The sequence below is a fragment of the Marmota marmota genome, unplaced genomic scaffold (assembly GCF_001458135.2).
Source record: "Marmota marmota marmota unplaced genomic scaffold, marMar, whole genome shotgun sequence".
NCBI lineage: Eukaryota > Metazoa > Chordata > Mammalia > Rodentia > Sciuridae > Marmota > Marmota marmota.
The window spans coordinates 563,946-584,329 of record NW_025999872.1 but is presented as its reverse complement, the minus strand read 5'-3'; the positions used below and the strand labels follow the sequence as shown (position 1 = coordinate 584,329).

The window sequence follows — 20,384 nt, the reverse complement described above, 5'->3', positions numbered from 1 at the left end:
TAGAAAATGAAATGGATAAAACTATGAGAAGGCTGTAAAAAGTAAATGATCCGTATACTCAAGAACCTTCTCCAGAGATTTCTTCTTGCTCGCCCACAGCTTCACAGCAACAGCTTTAAGGGAAGCTTTTTACTTATTCTAAATCTCTTCTGTTTACTCTGTATTTTTTCATTATAAAAGACGTATTTGAGAGTGGCTATGAAATAAGACCAATGGACCAATAAGGTGTTCCTAAGGAAAATTTTTCTCACATGAAGCTTTTCTGAATTCTCAAAACCATTTCAGAGCTGGGTGTGGTTATGCATGCCTGTAATCCCAGCAACTTGGGAGGCTGAGGCAGGAGGATCACAAGTTCAAAGCCAGCCTCAGTAACTTAGTGAGGCCCTAAGCAACCTAATGAGACCCTATCTCAAAAAAATAAAAAAGGCTGGGGGATGTAGCTTGGTGGTTAAGTGCCTCTGGGTTTAGCTTAGTGGTAGAATGCTTGCCTAGCATACTAGCATACATAAAGCCCTGGGTTCAAGCTCCAGTACCAGTACCACAAGGAAAAAAAAAAAAAGTATTCCAAAGGCTGAAACAGGAAACATTCTGATGTCAGGACCTTTCCCACATGACCAAACTTACCATGTAATCCTAGCATATTCATCATCTGGTGTAGGTGTAAATTAGCATAAATAATGTGTATTTTCTTCCAAGCTTGATGGGCCTGAAGCTTCCTGAGAAAGAACAAGGCTCTTGCCTGACCATAAGTCATACCCCCTTGGACTTTTGTTCTCTTTCACTTGACTTGTTTTTGGCTCAGATGGGCTGAAATTTGACTTCATAGCAGGTAACACCAATGCAAGCCTAGAACCTGCATATGGGTACACCCTTTGCGGAGAGAAACAGCATTTTCAAGACTTTTGATATACCAGTGAATAATAGGGTTGCTGAAACTTTTAAGTAAAGAAGTTAATAGTCTCAACTCAGGCAATTCAAATCTATATTTTCTGTCTGATCTAGGTTTTATTGTCAGTTTGCTCAGGCATTAAAAAAAATAGCCATACTTTAGAGCAGATGGCCTGTAAATATTTCTTTTAGTTCTCTTTGAACAGGCGACCTGAGGATCTGAATATTATTAACCACATCTGGAAGTGTATGTATGCATATATGTATTTGTATGTGTGGCATACATCCAGGAGAGTGGGTTTCTAAAAAATATATTCCTGTGAGGCACGGAAGTCCACTCCTTTAATCTCAGTAACTCAATAGGCTAAGGCAGGAGGATCACAAGTTCAAGGCCAGCCTAGGCAACTTAGTGAGATTGTCTTAAAAAAAAAAAAGAGGGCTGAGGATATATTTAGTGGTAAAACGTCCCTGGGTTCAATCCCCAGTCACATACAAAAATAATAACAAAAATAAATTAAAAAGATATATTCCTGCTGGATGCAGTGGTGTGAGCCCATAGGCCCAGCTCCTTGGGAGGATCATTTAAACCCAGGAGTTCACAATCGGCCTGGGTAACATAGTGAGACCCCCATCTCAAAAAAACAAGAGGGAGAGAAAGAGAATAAATATTCCTTATAATTTGAAAAGAAGATAAGGAGAAATGGAAAAAATAATCTGAACTTTTAAAAGGGCATAATAAAATAGGATTTAAAATATATTTAATGTGGTAAAATACATTTAATGTGGACCCTTTCATTTGATCATTTTCTACATCAATGGGATAAATAAATCAGACTTTTTCTTATATATGCTGGTAGAACTAGTACCTTCGGCATTTAAAAAAAAGGCTTTTAATAATAAGGATCATTCAAAAGATGATCTAATATCATAGTGGATTGCACATCAATGTCTTAAAAGATCCCTTGCCCCAAATCACCCTATTAAAAAAATTACATAAGGTTTCTAACCTTGGGGTTCAGAAATCTTCTGAAATTTTCCCTCATCCCCTATGATTTTCTTTGGGGGGGGAGACTTTTTTTTGGACTTTGAATCATGGGTTCTGAACTCCTTCCTTCAGCTCTGGTGCCTGGACAGACATTAAACTCTACTTCCTCTCAGGGTGTTCTTTCAGCTGCTCCAATGCCTTTACTTGGCTACTTACCCTGTCAACACTGATGTTATATGGCCATTCTTATATTCCTGATGAGCTATGATGGGGGGAAAAAGAAACTGACTGGCTAGTCTGCACAGATCCTCTAGCAGCATTCCTGATAAACAAAATAACCTCTCAGACACAAGTTAGGTAATCATGCCCAGATTTAGTGAACATATGATAATGTTAATCGTTAACGTCTGAGCTTGGTTGGTTGGTACTTTCAGGCTGTTTTGGGATCTGCCATCTACTCTTCACTAACTGCATTTCTCTAATAAGTTAGTGGAGTTTGACAAAAAATTTGCAAAGGGAATACTGGGGATATCATGCAAATTATCATGTATCGTAAGATAAAACAGAAACGAAAAGGCAAAGTTTGTTTTCATCAAAATAGGTTTAGCTTGATTTCTTCTCATAACTTTTCTTACTTTTGTTAAGATTTCCCTTCAGACTGGCAAAGATTCAGGCAGGGTCCCCTAATGGTAAAATTTAGAATTAAAAAAATATTTATTGATGTTTTTTTTTTTTCCAAAAATGTTTGATAACCCCAACTAATCATTCAAAATGCAAACTGTAAACACAAAAGAGTAACAGTTGAGTGTGAGTAGACAGACTATGAACAGGTATGACAGACTGAGCAAAAGTGCAGGAAGGAGGAAGGGAGAAAGGAAGACAGATGCATAAGTGTGATACAGATAGTGACAATTTGAGTGAATAAGTAATCATATTTGGACCACAGTGATTTCAATGTAGCCATTTAGGAAACCCCTGGGCCAAATACTAAAACACGGCAGGAATGGACAAGCCTTCTTTGTGAGCATGCTCAGCATGTTGGCATAGAAACAGGAAGCACAGAAGCTCTGTAGTCATCTTAAAATGGATGGCTACCATTTCTAGGATGCAAATAAATTTTCTTTCTGGTCCCTGGATACATCATTTGTTGTTTTTCCATGCTTCCCTTGACCCTGAAGGACTGTAGTTACTGTTCCAAAATCCCCAAAGAAACCCCTTAACAAAATAAAGAAACCACAGTAGCAGTAACAATGGGTTTGCTGGAATGCCCCCTCCCTCTACCTTGGCCTATGATTTTCTTCCGGGCATGTCCAACAGAAATGGTTAAGTTTTACCAATCCACTTAAAGCCAGCACAAATTTTAGTCCCATGGTCACAGAGCTAGAGTGGATGGGAGTAAGGGTGTGTATGCATATGTATGTGTGGCTCTGGGGATCTGAACACTGCCCTCACTTTGTAATCCTTGTCCAGAACACGGGTTGCTTCCTCTGGAGAGACTCCACGGTAACTCTAGAAGTGTCAGTTAAATATTCAGTTCACCAAAGTTGACCACCTCCATTGTCATAGGATGATGCAGCATCTGCAGAAGCGCTGTCTGCTGCCCCCTACTGATGGGGGTGGAGTGACAGGTGCGAAGTAGGCATGGACTTTAATATTGGGTAAATGGGTCTGAAACAAGACAAAAACATTACTAAGATAGAGAACATTGCTTCCGAGAAAAACCACTGAGGGGCTGAATGGACATGAAAGCAGGGCAGAAGATTTGTCCCCTTCTATGCTGTTCTAAATAATCAAGTCAACTCATAACTTCTTTTTTTGGTACCAGAAATTGAACCCAAGGGTACTTAACCACTGAGGCACATTCCCAGCCCATTTTATATTAAATTTTGAGACAGAGTCTTGCTAAGTTGCTCAGGGCCTCACTAAATTGCCAAGGCTGCCTTTGAACTTGCAGTCCTCCTGCCTCAGCCTCCCAAATTCCTGGGATTACAGGTGTGTACCACTATGCTCAGCTCAACTCATAACTTTGATACTTTTTTTTTTTTAAATTGTCACCATTTTATTAGCAGGAGACAGGGGCCGACTGCTTTTGCTCTGTGGTTGGTCAGCAGCCATGGGGAGGCAGAGTGCCTGCTGTGTGCCTCAGGCCTTCACTTCCATGCCTGCCTGCTTTCTAGCTTGGGCGTTTAAGGTCACATTTATTCTCAACTGGCAAATTCTGATGCCAAGGGTATTGTGGCAACTGCTCACTTAGGTTTCAGAATACCACTGATCACAGGCTGGGATTATGGCTCAGCGGTAGAGCGCTCCCCTAGAACGGGCATGACCCAGGTTCAATTCTCAGCACCACATAAAAATAAAATAAAGATGTTGTGTCCACTGAAAATTAAAAAATAAATATTAAAAAAATTCTCTCTAAGAATACCATTGTTCACACTCTTCACAGAATCAGACACCTTTCCACTGAGTTTGATAACTGTTTTTAACAAAACTGGAGAACATAGGTGTGATGGATCATGTCTGTAATTCCAGAGACTTGTCTCAGGGTTCAAAATGAAAAAAAAAAAAAGGACTGAGGATACATTTGAATGGCAAAACGCTGCTGGGTTCAATCTCCAGTACTTAAATAAATTAAAAAACAAAAATCAGAAAAAGGGTTTGATGTAAAGAGGAAAAACAGGCTGAATTTATAAATCTTATTATTTAATCAAACATTTTATATTAGTTTTTTCCTTTCCTTTAGAACCAAAATCTGGTATGTGCTTCTTCTTCTTCTTCTTTTTTTTTTTTTTTGACTCTGGGGATGTGATTAAGCTCTGGACATTACTGGACAAACTGCTGGGAGAAGACCTACTTTATCTCTTCAGTGGGTATTGTTCTACTAAATTTCCATCTGGAGCCACAGGTAAAAACTATCTACCCTTACATTTTCTCTCCATTTTTTTTCCTCCTTACTAAATGTCCAAATAAATATAAAAATCAGGAGAATCTAAATTTGGAAAAATAAAAATAAAAGAAAATGAAGGAAAATAAAAGAAAGGGTGGTGAGAACACCAGAGCTGGAGAGTGATGAAGCCATTTTTACCCTGAGTCTCTTGATTCCAGCCCGTGTGATTTGCTGGCAGTCATATAGTTCTATCCGCTCAAGGCTGTGACAGCTCTTCAAGTGCTCCAAGGATGCATCTGTGATTAGTGGGCAGTTGTCCAGCTCAATCACCTCCAGCTGGTCATGGGCGCAGGCCCCATTTCCTAGGTGACGAATTCCATCATCTGTGATCAGTTCACAGTGAGATAGACTCTGTGGCCAAATAGAGCAAAGAAGGATGCTGAAATATTTTCCGGAAGTCGGTTAGCCAGAAACTTGTGTACAATCAGATAGAAGACCTTTTTGGTTTGATTTTGATGATTATGGAACTTTCACTAGATCCATGTGTGATGAAATAAAGAATGCAAAATAGAGTTGCATGGGTTCTGCTTTTGGCAACCAATGACTGATATTTTTGTGTGTGATTCTAAACATATTTTGTAAATTCACATAATGACCATGAACTACTTCATAAACAAAGTTACATAACTTTAAAAATTACCCTCTACCCAAATTAACACTTTTCTTCTCTAGGGGGATAAGCAGAGATCAAACTTTTCATATACAAAATTTCCTGAAATAAAAATTGAATATCAAGTGCAGGGGTATGACCCAACAATTAATTAGCTGAAGACAATTTTTACATCTCACATGTAACTCTTCATCAATTTTCCTTAGGTTTCTGAATCTGAGAGACTTGGAATCCTTGGCCCAATTTTGGATATTACCTTTCGACCAAATACACCACAATGAGCCTGGATAGGATCAACCAAAATCCCTTCCTCAAAGTAGTACCAAAGAGAACTTCCCCTGTAAAGCCTGATTGGTCCCCATTTTACTTTTTAGGTCTTTCCTAGATCTTTTGGAAGTTGGCAATTTTGAGAAGCATACTCCCATACCAAAAACTGGTAGCCAGACAGTTAAGAGGAAAACAAGAGCTGGATCTTATTTAACTAGAACTACAGTACTGCTTTTTGTTGTTGTTGGGGTAGGGAGTACCAGGGATTGAACTCAGGGGCACTCAACCACTGAGCCACACACCCCCAGCCCTTTTTTGTATTTTATTCAGAGACAGGGTCTCACTGAGTTGCTTACTGCCTTGATTTTGCTGAGGCTGGATTTGACACCTCAGTCTCCCAAGCTGCTGGGATTACAGGCGTGAGCCACCACGCCTGGCAGTACTGTTTTGATTAAGCCAAACAAACATATACAACCTTGAAAGTCAAACTCACCAATACTTGAAGTCGAGGACAGTGTATAGAAAGTTGGATTAATGTGCTATCTGTTATCTGAAAGAAACACATGTTTATTTTAGGCATAATTCTAAATAAAACTACAGGTTATACTTCATTCTTACTGTATTTCAACAGAATCTTTAGGTTTAATTCTCATAGACTAACTGAGTCTATTCTTTTTTTAAAAAAATATTTGTGAGCGCTCTACAGCTGAGCCACAACCCTAGCCCTATCTGAGTCTATTCTGTAAGAACTCCCTAGGCTAGGCTTGAACACATTTAGGTTTCTCTAAAAGCCTTCATCTTTTTTTTTTTTTGGTGGTGGTGATGGTACTAGGGATTGAATCTAAGGCCTGTGCATGTTAAGCAAACATCCCAGTATTGAGCTACTATTATCTGAAAGAAACACATGTTTATTTTAGGCATAATTCTAAATAAAACTACAGGTTATACTTCATTCTTACTGTATTTCTAGTCTTTTGAAAATTTTATTTTGAGAAAGGATCTTGCTATGTTGTCCAGGCTGACCTTGAATTTGCAATCCTGGGTGTTTCCTGAGTAGCCTGTATTATAGAGGTGATCCACTGCATCTGGCTCTAGTCTTCATCTTTGGATATTTTTGCTCAAAATTCTGTTTTGTTTTTGAAATGAAATCGAAATGTTGTCCCCTTGTTACTTCTATCCACTTCTTGGAACCATCAAAGAAAATAATCAGAAGAAAGTGCTGAACTGGGTGCAGTGGCACAAGCCTATAATCCCAGCAACTCAGGAGGAGTCTGAGGCAAGACGATTCCAAGTTCAAAGACCGCATCAGAAACTTAATGAGGCCTGAGACCTTGTCTTGAATAATAAAATGGCTGGGGATGTGATCAGTGGTAAGGTGCCTCTGGGTTCCATCCTCAATACAAAATAAATAAATAAATAACAAAGTACTCCATGAAAAAGAAAAAAATTAAAATCAAAGCATCCTCAAATTTTTGGATATTTGGCCTATTTTTTATTATTAATTTATTTATTTTTGTAGAATCAGGGAATTAACCCAGGGTTGCTCTACCACTGAGCTTTATCCCTGGCTCTTTTTTATTTTTAATTTTGAGACAGGATCTTGCTAAGTTGCTGAGGCTGGTCTTGAACTTTGTAGATTCCTGCCACAGTCTTCCAAGACACTGGGATCACAGGTGAGAACCACCTGACCTGCTTGATATTTGGCCTCATTTTAATAAGGCACACTATGACTCAGAATTGATAACATGGATGTTAGTTATGTTACCAAGGGAGGCAGATAGGCACTGCTAGGATCAGGGTAAACTATGTACATTCAGGGAAGAAGAATGGCTTTTTTTAGTTATCACAGGAATGAAAGCAAATCAGTGCTTCTTTTCAAATTCATCTTCAATTCTTTAAGAAATTGTGGATGGAGCGGGTCCACTGAGAAGGACTACCTCTGGAAAGGACATAGAAGACACTCAGGTGTGTACAAGAGATAAACAGAGGCTGGATGCTGTGGTGCATGTCTGTAATCTCAGCAATTTGGAAAGCTGAGGCAGGAGGATCACCAATTTGAGGCCAGTCTCAGCAATCTAGTGAGACCCAGTCTCCAAAAACAAAACAAAACAAACAAATAAACAAAGGGCTGGGGAATGTTGTTCTGTAATTAAAAAAGTATTTTTCTTTCTTGATTTTATTTTTGGGGATACTGAGGATTGAACCCAGGGGCACTTTTACCATTGAACTACATTCCAATCTTTTTTTTTTAAATTGTTGCTGAGGCTGGCTGCCCTTGAACTTGGAATTGTCATGCCTCATATTCCTGAATCAGTGGGATTACAGGTATACGTTGCTGCATCCAGCTTTATTTATTTATTTTTAAATGTGGTTTGGCTATGTTTTCCAGGCTGACACAAACTCTTGGGCTCAAGAGATCCTCCTGCCCCTTGAGTAGCTGGAACTACTGTAGTGTACCACCACACTTGGCAAAAGAAAATACCTTAACAGCTTTATGGCCTGAAAGGTGTCCTTTCTAATGGTGACATGATTGATGGAATGTATTTTCATAGTTCTTTAACACCTATGCCATAAGCACTTCTGCCTAGTGTGCCTAGAAGACACATCAATAAATGAAGAATCAGTAGGGCTGCCAGGTATTTCAGTGTCCTACACTAGGGTAGGGAATGGACATTCTGATGTGCATGTATTATGTAATTAGTTTCTATCACACTGTATTTGTGAATATAAATCCACAATCTTACCTGAACACATTCTTCCAGGTCCATCTTTTCAAGCTCATGGCAATTCTACAAAGTATAAAACCAAACAATACAATACAACCATTTTAAACAAGGGAAAACTTTAAGGCCAGAAAACTGAAAGTTTATATTAAATATACTGATGAAATCTTAGTTTTTCAGAATTGGTATCATTCTAGTGTCACCTTCTATTTTATTTCATTAATTACACATTTTATACTTTGATCATAGTGAAACATCTCAATTATCCCACATTTAAATATTTATTATCTTAAACATTCAAGGGAATAAATGTGCCAAACAGTAACACTGGGCCAATATAGAGATATTTTCAAACATAAATAATTCAATAAAAACTGTTTCTTGGGAAGAGAGGAAGCAAGCTTCACTTTAGTTAAGTGTCCTGGCTTTCACCCAACTCCATTGATCTACCTGAAAGCAAATGACCTCCCCCTTGTTCGATAACATTGGTCAAAGTCAGTATAATTTTAAATGATATTATTATATACTGATTTATAAACCATTCCAAGTCTAATCTTCAGAATACAGAAAATAATTAAAGCCTCTCCATTTAAAAACCAGGCTTTCAACACTGCTCTCACCTACTAGTCACATATCAAATAACAAGTTTCTTTCAGCTGCTTAATTTATCATCTTATGAAACTGTGGAGAACTTTAGTTTCATGGAGGAGTGTCATGCTCCCCAGTGCATGTCTGAATTTCCAGAACAGTTTGTTTTCTTACTGGTATCAACAGGTCTGTAGCTGTAGCATGAGAATGCTCAGGAAGACTAGCTACAGAAGAAGGCCCCCTTCTCACACACCTAATTCTGCCATGCTACATTTCCCTTGGTGCTTGTTCTTCTGAAATAAAAATACCCAACAAAACATAAGAAAATAAACCTATGAAACCTGGAGAAAATACTTACTCTGGCTAGAGTGGTAAAGCCCACATCTGTTAATTGAGAACATCTTGCCACTTCTAATATTCTGTTAAAAAAAAAAAAAAAAAAACACCAAAAAAGTGGAAGTCAAGCTATTGGTCCCTAAAAATTGGTTTTATTAAAACAAAATTTAAGAAAACAATTTATTATTCTCTAAGGATTTCATAATATAGAGAGACATTAATAGCTAAGCAATCTATATATGGATCTTGCTATTTATTGTTGTGGAGTCATCATAAAGTGGTCCTATAAATACCACATTTCAGGGTGATGCAATCAAAGAACAGAGAGGAATAAAATTGAAGCTTGTAGTTATGCCAAAATGCATTAAAAGCCTTCTTGATGGCATACTGCTTACCCCCAGAGGGCAGCCTGCTCCTAGAAAACAAAGGAAATGGTGATAAATATTCTATATTATTTAATCTGTTACTGAAATAAGATTTTCTTTCCGTTTTACATGTGGGTTCACTCAGATTTCAATACCTTTTAAAAAATGTAATGAAGGGACTGTTTAATTACAGGTCTGTCCCAAATATGAAAATCCATACTTAGAAAGCTTTCTGCTTCCTCCCATAGGCTCCCAAGGGAACCCAATGAAAAGGGAAGCTGGGCTGGCAGCTACTCTCCTATTTAGCAACTGTTACACACCAACCTAAACACCAATTAAAGGCTTGGGAATCAAAAGTAGAAATGAATGCTGTATCCAATGAAAGAGCAACTAACTGAAACACATTTTATGATGGTCACATTTGACAGCCTTTCCAGGCTAATGATATAATGAGGTTATATCATTAGAGGGAGGATGGAGCTGAATACCCCTTGCTTTAATACAGGAAAGGATAGTGTTTAATATTTTAGAGAGAGGTCTGGTTACTTCCCTATCTCCTAAGAAGTACTCTGTTTTAGACTTCTGATATTATTGATTTTGACCAAAACGAATCTATCATCTATGAAGGAATTTTGATACTGAAGGCAAAATGTTCACCAGCTAAAAAAGTTTTTTAAAAATTTTATTGCTTTTCAATGATTATTATGTGTAAGAAAAGTAGTTTCATGGGCTCTGGAGGCAGACTGCCTGGCTTTGAATCCTTGCTCCTGCACTTACTGGCTGTGACACCTTGAGCAGGTTACTTAACTTTTTGGGGCTTGATTTTCTCATTTACAATGTGATGATAACAATACTGATTATATGATGTTATGAAGATTAAATGAATTAACATTTGAAAGTACCTAAAACAATGCTTAACTTCTAAGTATTATACAGGTAATATTTAAAACAAAACCAAAACAAAAAAGGTATATGGGGATCATCTCCATTCATTACAAGATTCTCATGTGCTCTTTACAAAATCAATATGGATTTTACATACTAATACAGAATTCTTACGTACTAATTCTTACATACTAATACAGAATTCTTAGTAGATAACCAGCCAATCCCATATATGAGCAAACAGAAGGAGCCACAGAAAAATAAGGCTGTTCTAAAAGACAGTCAACACAAAAAGTTCCTCTTGTAAAGTTGTTTCTTCTTTTTGAATACTGTCTGCTATGTACCTGGCATCATAACTACAACATAAATGACCCGAGAGTGAGTCTTTAAAATTACCTTTGAGAAAAGAATTATATAAAGCATTAATTAAAGAAAATATCTTTATTTCATTAAAAACATTGTTTTTAGATGTTGATGAACCTTTATTTTTTATTCATTTATTTACATATGGTCCTGAGAATTGAACCCAGTGTCTAACACATGATAGGCAAGCGCTCTACCACTGAGCCACAACCCAGCACCTTATTTCATTTACTTACTTACTTACTTATTTATTTTTATGTGGTGCTGAGGATTGAACCCAGGGCCTCTCATGTGCTAGGTGAATGTGCTACCACTGAGCCACAATCCCAGCCCCCTTATTTCATTCTTAAGAAATGAAATAAATGCTTTTTTTCTTTTCTTTTCTAGTATGAATAGCAAGTAGAATTTTGGAACTGCTGTTTCTTGGTTCATGCCAATTACACATAATGAAGTACAAAGCAAGTAGGTGGGCATCAAAAAGGACAATGACTTGTAATGTCTATCTTAAAATTTCAAAGTTCCAAAGAATAAATGAGTGAAGTAGACTTTTGTTCTTTTTCCTTGATTTTTTTGCACTAGAGAAGAAATGTTTACCTAAGTCGAGGGCAGTTCTGACCTAGAGCATTCAGGATGGCATCTGTGATGTTGGAGCAGCCAGAGGCACAGAGGGACTGTAACTTATGGCACCCTCTGCAAATAGTAATGAGACCTTCATCTGTGATTTGCTAAAAAACAAGGGGGAAAAAAAAACCCACAGGTATTAGTAATTTAGCAGACGAAAAATAAGGAAAAATAACATCTCTATGAAAACAACACCAAAAAGAAATCTAGGCAGGTTTGATATTAATCAGATCGTAAACCTAAAAGAAAATGAACACACTTTGTTTCTTCTTTCTAGTTCCTTTTGATTTAGTTGCAAGAGAATCTGGGTTTGCTTTTGGTATAAAGGCAAGAAGCTATAATGGGATTCTTTTAACTTAATAAGAATGGAAATAAGCATGGGGTAAATTCAATTAAATGATTTTAAAACCTAGAAAACAGACAAGAACTGCAGTATTTTAATAGTATAAACATATTTATTTACAAGTTCAAACTGAAACTGGTTGGAGGAAAAAATAAAACTCTGGCTGGGTATAGTGGCACAGGTTTGTAATATCAATGACACAGGAGGTGGCTAAGGTAGGAGATTGCAAGTTTGAGGTCAGTTTTAGTAACTTAGTGAGGACCCAAGTAACTTAGGGAGATCCTGTCTCAAAATGAAAAACAAGCTGGGCACGATGGGTGGGGAGACTGAGACAGGAGGATTGTAAGTTCAAAGCCAGCCTCAGCAATGGCGAGGCTTTTAGCAACTCAGTGAACCCTGTCTTTAAATAAAATACAAAAATAGGGCTGGGGATATGGCTCAGTGGTTGAGTGCCCCTGAGTTCAATCCCCAGTACCAAAAAGATGAAAGAAAAGAAAAGAAAAATGCCTCTAGGTTCAATCCCCAGTACCCAAAACAAACAAGCAAAAACAAAACACCTGTGGATGATAGTTGCTATCTCAAAACAGCATCCATTTTGCTGTTTGAATATTAAAATATAAAGAACATCCTAATTAATGGAGACAAATAGTTGTGTTTAACTCAGATATAATCATACATTATTTAAAATGATTTTATCTCAAATTACTTTAAATGAAAAAAAATACACATTTAAGGATATCATAATAAAAAAGTTACATATAAACATCTAACATAATAGAGTTTATCAGCACTTCAATTTGTCTGGCTAGATTCACTAACTGTGTAGGCCTAAAAGTAAAGCTCCACTGCCATCACTATTTAATCAAGCAATGTTGTTAAGTAGCAAGGACAATAGCAACAAGTAATAAAAATAAAAACCCAACTTTTAATAGCCATTGTTTAAATAAGCATCTTCTTAATATCATACAAACAAAAAAATACAGATAAAAAAATCTGGATGTTGCTAGGCCTGGTGGCACATGCCTTTAATTTCAGAGACTCAGAAGCTAGAGGCAAGAGGATTCCAAGTTCAAGGCCAGCTTAGGCAATTTTGTGAGATACTGTCTCAAACTAAAAAAATAAAAATTCAAGCAACTGGGGAGACTGGGGCAGGAGGATTGAAAATTTAAGGCCAGTTTGGGCAAGATTGCATGTCCTAAGCAACTTAATGAGATCCTGTCTCAAAAAAAGGTTGGGGATATAGTTCAGTGGTAAAGAATCCCTGGATTCAATCTCTAGTAGAAAGGAAAAAAAAAAAAAGATGCCCAGGCAAATACATGATTTGTCATCAGTATAAAATAATGAGGTCCTGGGGCTGGGGTTGTGGCTCAGTGGCAGAGCGCTTGCCTTGCACGTGTGAGGCATTGGGTTCAATCCTCAGCACCACATAAAAATAAAGATTTAAAAAAAATAATGAAGTCTACATATGGGTGAAAGTACCCAAAAAAGCGCTACACAAATGATATGTTGCATCGTTATTACTAGATAAACAGGAATCAAACATGTAGATTCAGCAGGACAATGAAATTTGTGCTACACAATATTATAGAAAAAGTATTGGGGGCTGGGGATGTGGCTCAAGGGGTGGCGCGCTCGCCTGGCATGCGTGCGGCCTGGGTTCGATCCTCAGCACCACATACAAGCAAGGATGTTGTGTCCACCAAAAACTAGAGAGATAGATATTAAAAAATTCTCTCTCTCTCTTAAAAAAAAAAAGAAAAAGAAAAAGCATTGTAGGATTGTGCTGCCTCTTCCTTCTTATGTTTTATAGTCTCACTGGATGCAATGGTATATGCCCATAGACTCAGCCAAACAAGAGTCTGATTGAGGTAGGAGCATTGATTGTCTGAGCCAAAGTGAGGCCATCTCTTAAAAGAAAAAGCCTATAGGACAGTACTGAGGAAAATCACATTGCCTGTACTTCAATTAAATTAAAAAAAATTTTTTTTTGGTACTGGGGATTGAACTCAGGGGCACTCAACCACTGAGCCACATCCCCAGCCCTATTTTGTGTTTTATTTAGAGACAGGGTCTCACTGAGTTGCTTAGTGCCTTGCTGTTGCCGAGGATAGCTTTGACCTTGCCATCCTACTGCCTAAGCCTCCCAAGCTGCTGCGATTACAGGCTTGTGCCACTGCACCTGGCTTAATTAAAAATTTAAAAATAGTAAAATTTGTGGGGCTGGGGCTGTAGCTCAGCAGCAGACTGTTGCCTAGCACTCATGTGTGAGGCACTGGGTTCAATCCTCTGCACCACACAAAAATGAACAAATAAGGCTGGGGTCGTGGCTCAGGGGTAGAGCACTTGCCTAGATTGTGTGAGGCACTGGGTTTGATTCTCAGCACCACACATAAATAAATGAATAAAATAAAGGTCCATCAACATCTAAGAAAAAAAAAAAGAACAAATAAAATAAATGTATGCTATCCACCTACAACCTCAAACATAAAAAAAAAAAATTTAAAAAAATATTACTGGACACTTAAAAAAAATGGTAAGATTTGCCAGGTGTGGTGGCACTGTAATCTCAGTGACTTGGGAAGCTGAGGCAGGAGGATCACAAATTCAAAGCTAATAATTTAACGAAGCCCTAAGCACTTTAGTGAGACCCTGTCTCAAAATTTTAAAATAGTGGTTACGAGCTGGATGCAGTTGCACACGCCTGTAATTCCAGCGACGGGAGGCTGAGACAGGAGGATCTAAGTTCAAAGCCAGCCTCAGCAATGGCGAGGCACTAAGCAACTCAGTGAGACCCTATCTCTAATAAAATCAAAATAGGGCTGGGGATGTGGCTCAGTGGTTGAGTTCAATCCCTGGTACCAAAAATAATCAATCACCAGTAATAAATAAATAGTAAAATTTATCCAACTATTATTATTACTATTATTATTACTACTACTATTACTAGGTATTGAACCAAGGGGTGCTTAACCACTAAGCCATATCTCCACCCTCTTTTGAGCCTGGCTTTGAACTTGTGATCCTCCTGCCTGAGACTCCACAGCCACTGTGCTTGGCCCAACTTTTGTTTCCAAATATGCCAAGAAAGGTTAAAAAAAATCAAAGATTGTACTTTAGTCATGTTTTGGTCACAACAGTTTTCTTCTAGAACTCTAAAATGATAGTACCATGTTTATAACTGTTGTGCATAGTCTTTCAGGGTAAACATTCAAAATTAAGCTTCTGAAGTTGGCTTCAAACTTGCCACTCTCCTGCCTCAGCTTCCCAAGGAAGATGGTCAGAATTCCAGGAAGATGGTCAGAATTAAAAGAAGGAAAGCTGGTATGGTTGTGCATGCCTCTAGTCTGAGCATTTGTGAGGATGAGGTGGGAAGATCACTTGGGCTCAGGAGTTCAAGACTGGCTTGAACAACATAGTAAGACCCCACTCAAAACAAAACAAGGCAGGGGTATCATTCTTTTAATTTGATTTTCAGGAGCTAACTAGATCATCATCAGTACCATTCCTCAAAGACGGAAGAGTGGGTAACTTAAACTGCATAAAAAGTAGTCTTTTACACATCACATAAATAAAACAACCACTATGCTTTCCAGTTTCAGGTGGAGGAGAGGATATAACAAGCAGAAGCACATACTTGGAAAGCCCTTATCAACTTCTTTCTTTGCTATGAGAGGCTTCTATTCCAAGGTAACATAGATGTGTAATTTTTTAGGCAAGAGATATTATTGTCAACATTCTAGGTCCCTGAATAGTTTCAGCAATTATTTGAGTAAAATTTAGGCATTTTGGGGTAGACACAAAAAGGCTGATAGTCTGAACAAGCCAAAGTGCTAAATATAGACATTACCTGAAAATTATTTAAAGGGTACATACTGATTGCCAACTTTTATTTTTTATTTTTTCCTGGTACTAGATATTGAATCTGGGGGCACTTATCACTTAGGTACATCTCCAGCCCTTTTTATTTTAAGACAGGGTCTCACTATATTGTCCAGGCTGACTCAAACTTGCAATACTCTTGCTTCAGCCTCCTGAGTAGCTGGGATTACAGGTCTGTGCCACTGCATCCAGCTTGCTTGTCAGTTTTAGGTCAGTGTTTTCTCATACTTGTAACTCATTAATACATAATAATTGGTTATAAAGTGCTACTGCAATTTTAAATACTGAAGTTTACTTTTAAGAATAAATAATTTTGGGGCTGCAATTGTATCTCAGTGATAGAGCACTTGCCTAGCACGTGTGAGGCACTGGGTTCAATCCTCAGCACCACATAAAAATAAGTAAGTAAAATAAAGGTATTGTGTCCATTTACAACTAAAAAATATAAATAAATAAAAAAAAATATATTTAAAAGAATACATAGTTTTTCTTAAATAGATAAGAGTCCTCTTTGTGTTTACTGTATCCCTTAGGTTGTATTGGAAAAGTCACTGGTCTTGAAATTCTTAACAGTACTGAAAGGAATTATTAACACAAGCATTGTAGGAATGGATGCTTACTAAGCAAGTCTGTAAGTTCAAAGTCACCAGTTCAGGGCAGTGTGCACCTATGTACTTGAGAGCTTCATCTTCCAGCTAAAAACATTAAAAAATAAGAAAAAAATATTATTAACAATGTTTCAAAGGAGAAAGACTTAAGAATTTATACATTCATCAATACATTCTCAGTATAGCCACCCAAGTTCCAAAAGAACAATGAACCAGAAATAAAAAATTATGTTCACATAACAAAGTAATTCCTACTATTAGCAGGGTTATCAGTATTTTAAAAAATCAGTTCCTACCACATCAAATTCATGTTGTTATCATCAAACCAAGGAAAAGATGACATAAATATTGCTTAGTATTTATGGATTTTACTTCTGATAAGTTAAATATACTTCATAGTACTTTGCAGAGGGATTATTAAGCTAAAATGATTTTCACACTTCAATACCACCTATGAAGATTTTTTAAAAACAAATTTTGGGGACAGAGAGCCAAGAAAGGAATCCATCGTGTTTATCTGTTGCTGGAAGATCAGTGGCATGCTTACAGTGCTGAGAACAGATGGTAAGTAATTGATCATAATGATGCATTCCAATCAATATTTTTCAGGATTCCATAAATAACTAGAAGCTCAAGCTGTTGTTTTAAGGCAGCCATACATCCAAAGCTCAATTTCAAACAACAAAATTCTTCCTATCATAGTAAGAGAATGAGGGAATTTTTAATGGAATCCAAAGTATGGATTTCATACCATTAATAAAATAAGATAGAGACTAGCCCTACTTTATCAATCATATAAATCCACTTTTCTTTTCTTTCCCTTTTGAAATAAGGTCTCAAACTCTATTTTCCTGCCTCAGCCTCCCAAGCAGCTGGGATTACAGGCATGTGCCACCAAACCTGGCTTAAATTCACTCTTGATCATTAGGTGCTATTTGGTCAATTCCTTTCCTCACTGTGAAAAAATAAGATTGTTTTTAAAAAGTTTTTTTTTTTGCGGGGTGGTATTGGGCAAAAAACCCTGGGGCACTGTACCCACTGAGTTATATCACCTTATCACCTGCCTTTTTCATTTTTCTTTTGAGACAGGGTCTCACTAAATTGCCTAGGCTGGCCTCAAATTTTCAGCTTCTCCTGTCTTAGCCTCCCAAGTAGCTGGGATTACAGCTGAGTGCCACTATGCCTAGCAAGGCTGTACTTTTTTTTTTTTTTTCCTTTTGGTGGTACTGGGGATTGAACCCAGAGCCTTATGCATGCGAGGCAAGCAAGCTGCCACTGAACTACATTCACAGCCCCAAGACTACAAAATTTTTAATGACAAAATATGTTGGATTTGTGATGTGACTGGGAGGATAAGTGTCAATACTATAAAACACAGGTTACTGCATACTTGGCATATTTAAAAACAACTCCTGATGATTAAACAAGAGAAAATTTCCAGGACTGTCTTATTTGCCTATCCAGTTTGAAGTATCGGCAGTAAAGAAACTTTCTTTTTGGTACAGGTTAAGCTGCATGAAACCCTTCTTGCCTATGGCATACATTCCTTCAGTGGTACTTTGCCGCCCCACTCTGTCCTTCTCGAAATTTATCTTTGGTCAGATGTTAAATCCTCTCATTCGTTGATTCTAAGGAAAACACTTTATGCTTGATAAGCAAATATCTTTGGGTCAAAAATACACACAACTGGGGCTGGGGTTGTGGCTCAGTGTTAGAGCGCTTGCCTGGCATGTGTGAGGCACTGGGATCAATTCTTAGCACCACATAAAAATAAGTAAATAAAATAAAGGTCCATCGACAACTAAAAAATATATATATATATATATATATATATATACCCAAAAAAAAATACACACAACTCACATTTCCCTCCAGACAAACATCTTGGTGATGACTACAAAAAGCTCATGGTTCCTCTGATTTTCATAAGCATTACATGGAGTATTACCTGTGTGCATCCTTTTAAGAATAAGGCCTTGAGACCCCCACAGCCTCTTACTAGTGCTTGAATGCCATCCTTGGTTACTTGATCACACCAGGAAATGTTCAACTGCTCCAACAGTGGACACCCCTCACTTAGGATAAAACAAAATGAGACAAGCATATCACTACATCCAATTTCAAAGATACTGGTCTCACTTTTGCAATGTTCATGTGGGACTTTACCACCAGCAGGGCCATCTCAAATCCAGCTTAAACAACTACAAAGCACAGTATAGTTTTTCAACTATAGATAGGATATGGAAATTAACTTGTTCAAATTTATAGAGTAATTAAAAGTTCAGATTCAAACCCAGATTCTCCATCAAGTATTAATGAGAACTTTTAAACTTGTAGTTAAAAATAATTACAAACGCTCTGTATATTTCCTTATTTGGGACATTTCTAGAATATTGTTTCTGCAGACTAAAGTTAGGGTATACTGTTTTGAATTTCTGTGATTCTTCCACTTGTATCAGTTTAGTTTCATATTTGGAGCATGAAAAAATTGAAATTATTCTTTAGAAACACTGAACACCACCTAACTTTTACAGAAGTTTGTCTCCTTCCGGACCCCTCACTCCCCCACCGCCCCCATGCTAGGGATTGAACCCAGGGCTTCACACAAGCTACATAAGTGTTCTACCACCGAGTCGTGCCCATTATCTTTTAAATACTCCTGCCTACCAAAAAGATGCAGAAAATAAAGACAGGAGATCCAGGTTTGAGTTCATTTTCAACATTAATAATTTGACTCCATACAAGTCACTTTAGGAAGCCTATCTATCTAAACCTCTTGGTCCAAGATAAGCCACAGCTCTTTCTCTGTTCTTCCAAAACTGAGGTACTCACTCCTATCATCAACTTACTACACTAGAAATTTAACTCAGGGACACTCTACCAGTGAGCTATACCCCTAGTCCTCTTAATTTTTCTATTTTGAGACAGAGTCTCACTAAGTTGCTAAGCCTGTCCTCCATCTTGCAATCCTCCTGCCTTAGCTTCCTAAGTAGCTGGGATTATAGGTATGTGCTATAGCACCTGGGACTAGCTCATCTTATTTTGAAGACAGGGTCTTACAAAGTTGCCCAGTCTGACTTTGAACTTGCTATGCTCCTGCCTCAGCCTCCTAAGTAGCTGTGACTATAGGTGTACACCACCATGCCTGCCTTGAAGTTATTTTTATAACATAGAAACTGTTGACTATCATCAGCACAACCTTTTATAGTTCTGCTTAATATAATCTTGTTGAATCCTAATAACAATGCTATGAGATAATGAGGAAAAGCTCAGAAGGACTGTGTTCAAACAAAGTACCTGGAAAATAATCCTATCTCTAGAACCAATTAAGCTAAAATAACAGGCCATTTTCTTTTCTTTTTTTGAAAGTAAGTCTTTTTAAAAATCTAATAATTCATGTATAAACTATACTGTGCTCCTCTGTTTAGAAATCCTAGTTACCCCTAGTCATTTCACTTGAATAGCTCCTATAATTATAATTTGGGAAAAGTGGTAAAATAAAAGGCCTATTTAGAACTATAGTATATATGAATAAAACATAGTTACCTTCAATTCAAAATTCATTTCAGTTATTTTTAAGAAATTATTATTAATGGACATGCTTATGTATAAGAAATTTACCTCAGAGCTTTGAGAGACATGTTTGTTATTGATGTACAGGAAGCCAAGTCAAGATGCCTGAGTTTGGAACAGAACTTGCTAAGGCTAGTACATGTACTGAAAATGGAGAGAGGAGAAAATAATGAATAAATAAGAACACATCTTACTATATCATACATGTTTCTCAGTAAATATGTGTGTGTATACACATGCATGTGTGTATATGATATATAAATTATATCAGAACTGTAAAATTTGCATACCTTCCAAAAAGCAGCTATAAATTTTGGGAGCTTTCCATGGAAGAGGCAGATACCATTCACAAAGAATGGCAATACTATATACGAGAATTTGTATCAGAGGAAGATGGTGCTTC

The 20,384-nt window shown here is 37.3% G+C and overlaps 1 protein-coding gene across 8 annotated transcripts in view; it reads right to left on the bottom strand.

Moving 5' to 3' along the window:
- Positions 1–1,629: 1,629 nt before the first annotated feature.
- Fbxl20 (F-box and leucine rich repeat protein 20) overlaps positions 1,630–20,384 on the bottom strand; it is a 102,568-nt gene continuing 83,813 nt past the window's right edge. For 5 of the 8 annotated variants that reach the window (XM_048785307.1, XM_048785301.1, XM_048785321.1 and 2 more), the window contains 9 exons: positions 20,030–20,125; positions 18,357–18,483; positions 16,421–16,495; positions 11,552–11,682; positions 9,367–9,427; positions 8,442–8,486; positions 6,191–6,247; positions 4,959–5,171; positions 2,462–3,541 (listed from right to left, as the gene is read on the bottom strand). In XM_048785307.1, coding sequence (XP_048641264.1) covers positions 3,434–3,541; positions 4,959–5,171; positions 6,191–6,247; positions 8,442–8,486; positions 9,367–9,427; positions 11,552–11,682; positions 16,421–16,495; positions 18,357–18,483; positions 20,030–20,125 — 913 coding nt within the window. In that variant the 3' untranslated portion in view covers positions 2,462–3,433. Of the gene's footprint in view, positions 3,542–4,958; positions 5,172–6,190; positions 6,248–8,441; positions 8,487–9,366; positions 9,428–11,551; positions 11,683–16,420; positions 16,496–18,356; positions 18,484–20,029; positions 20,126–20,384 lie in introns of all 8 variants that reach the window. The other 3 variants (XM_048785290.1, XM_048785295.1, XM_048785283.1) reach the window with 3 other exon arrangements.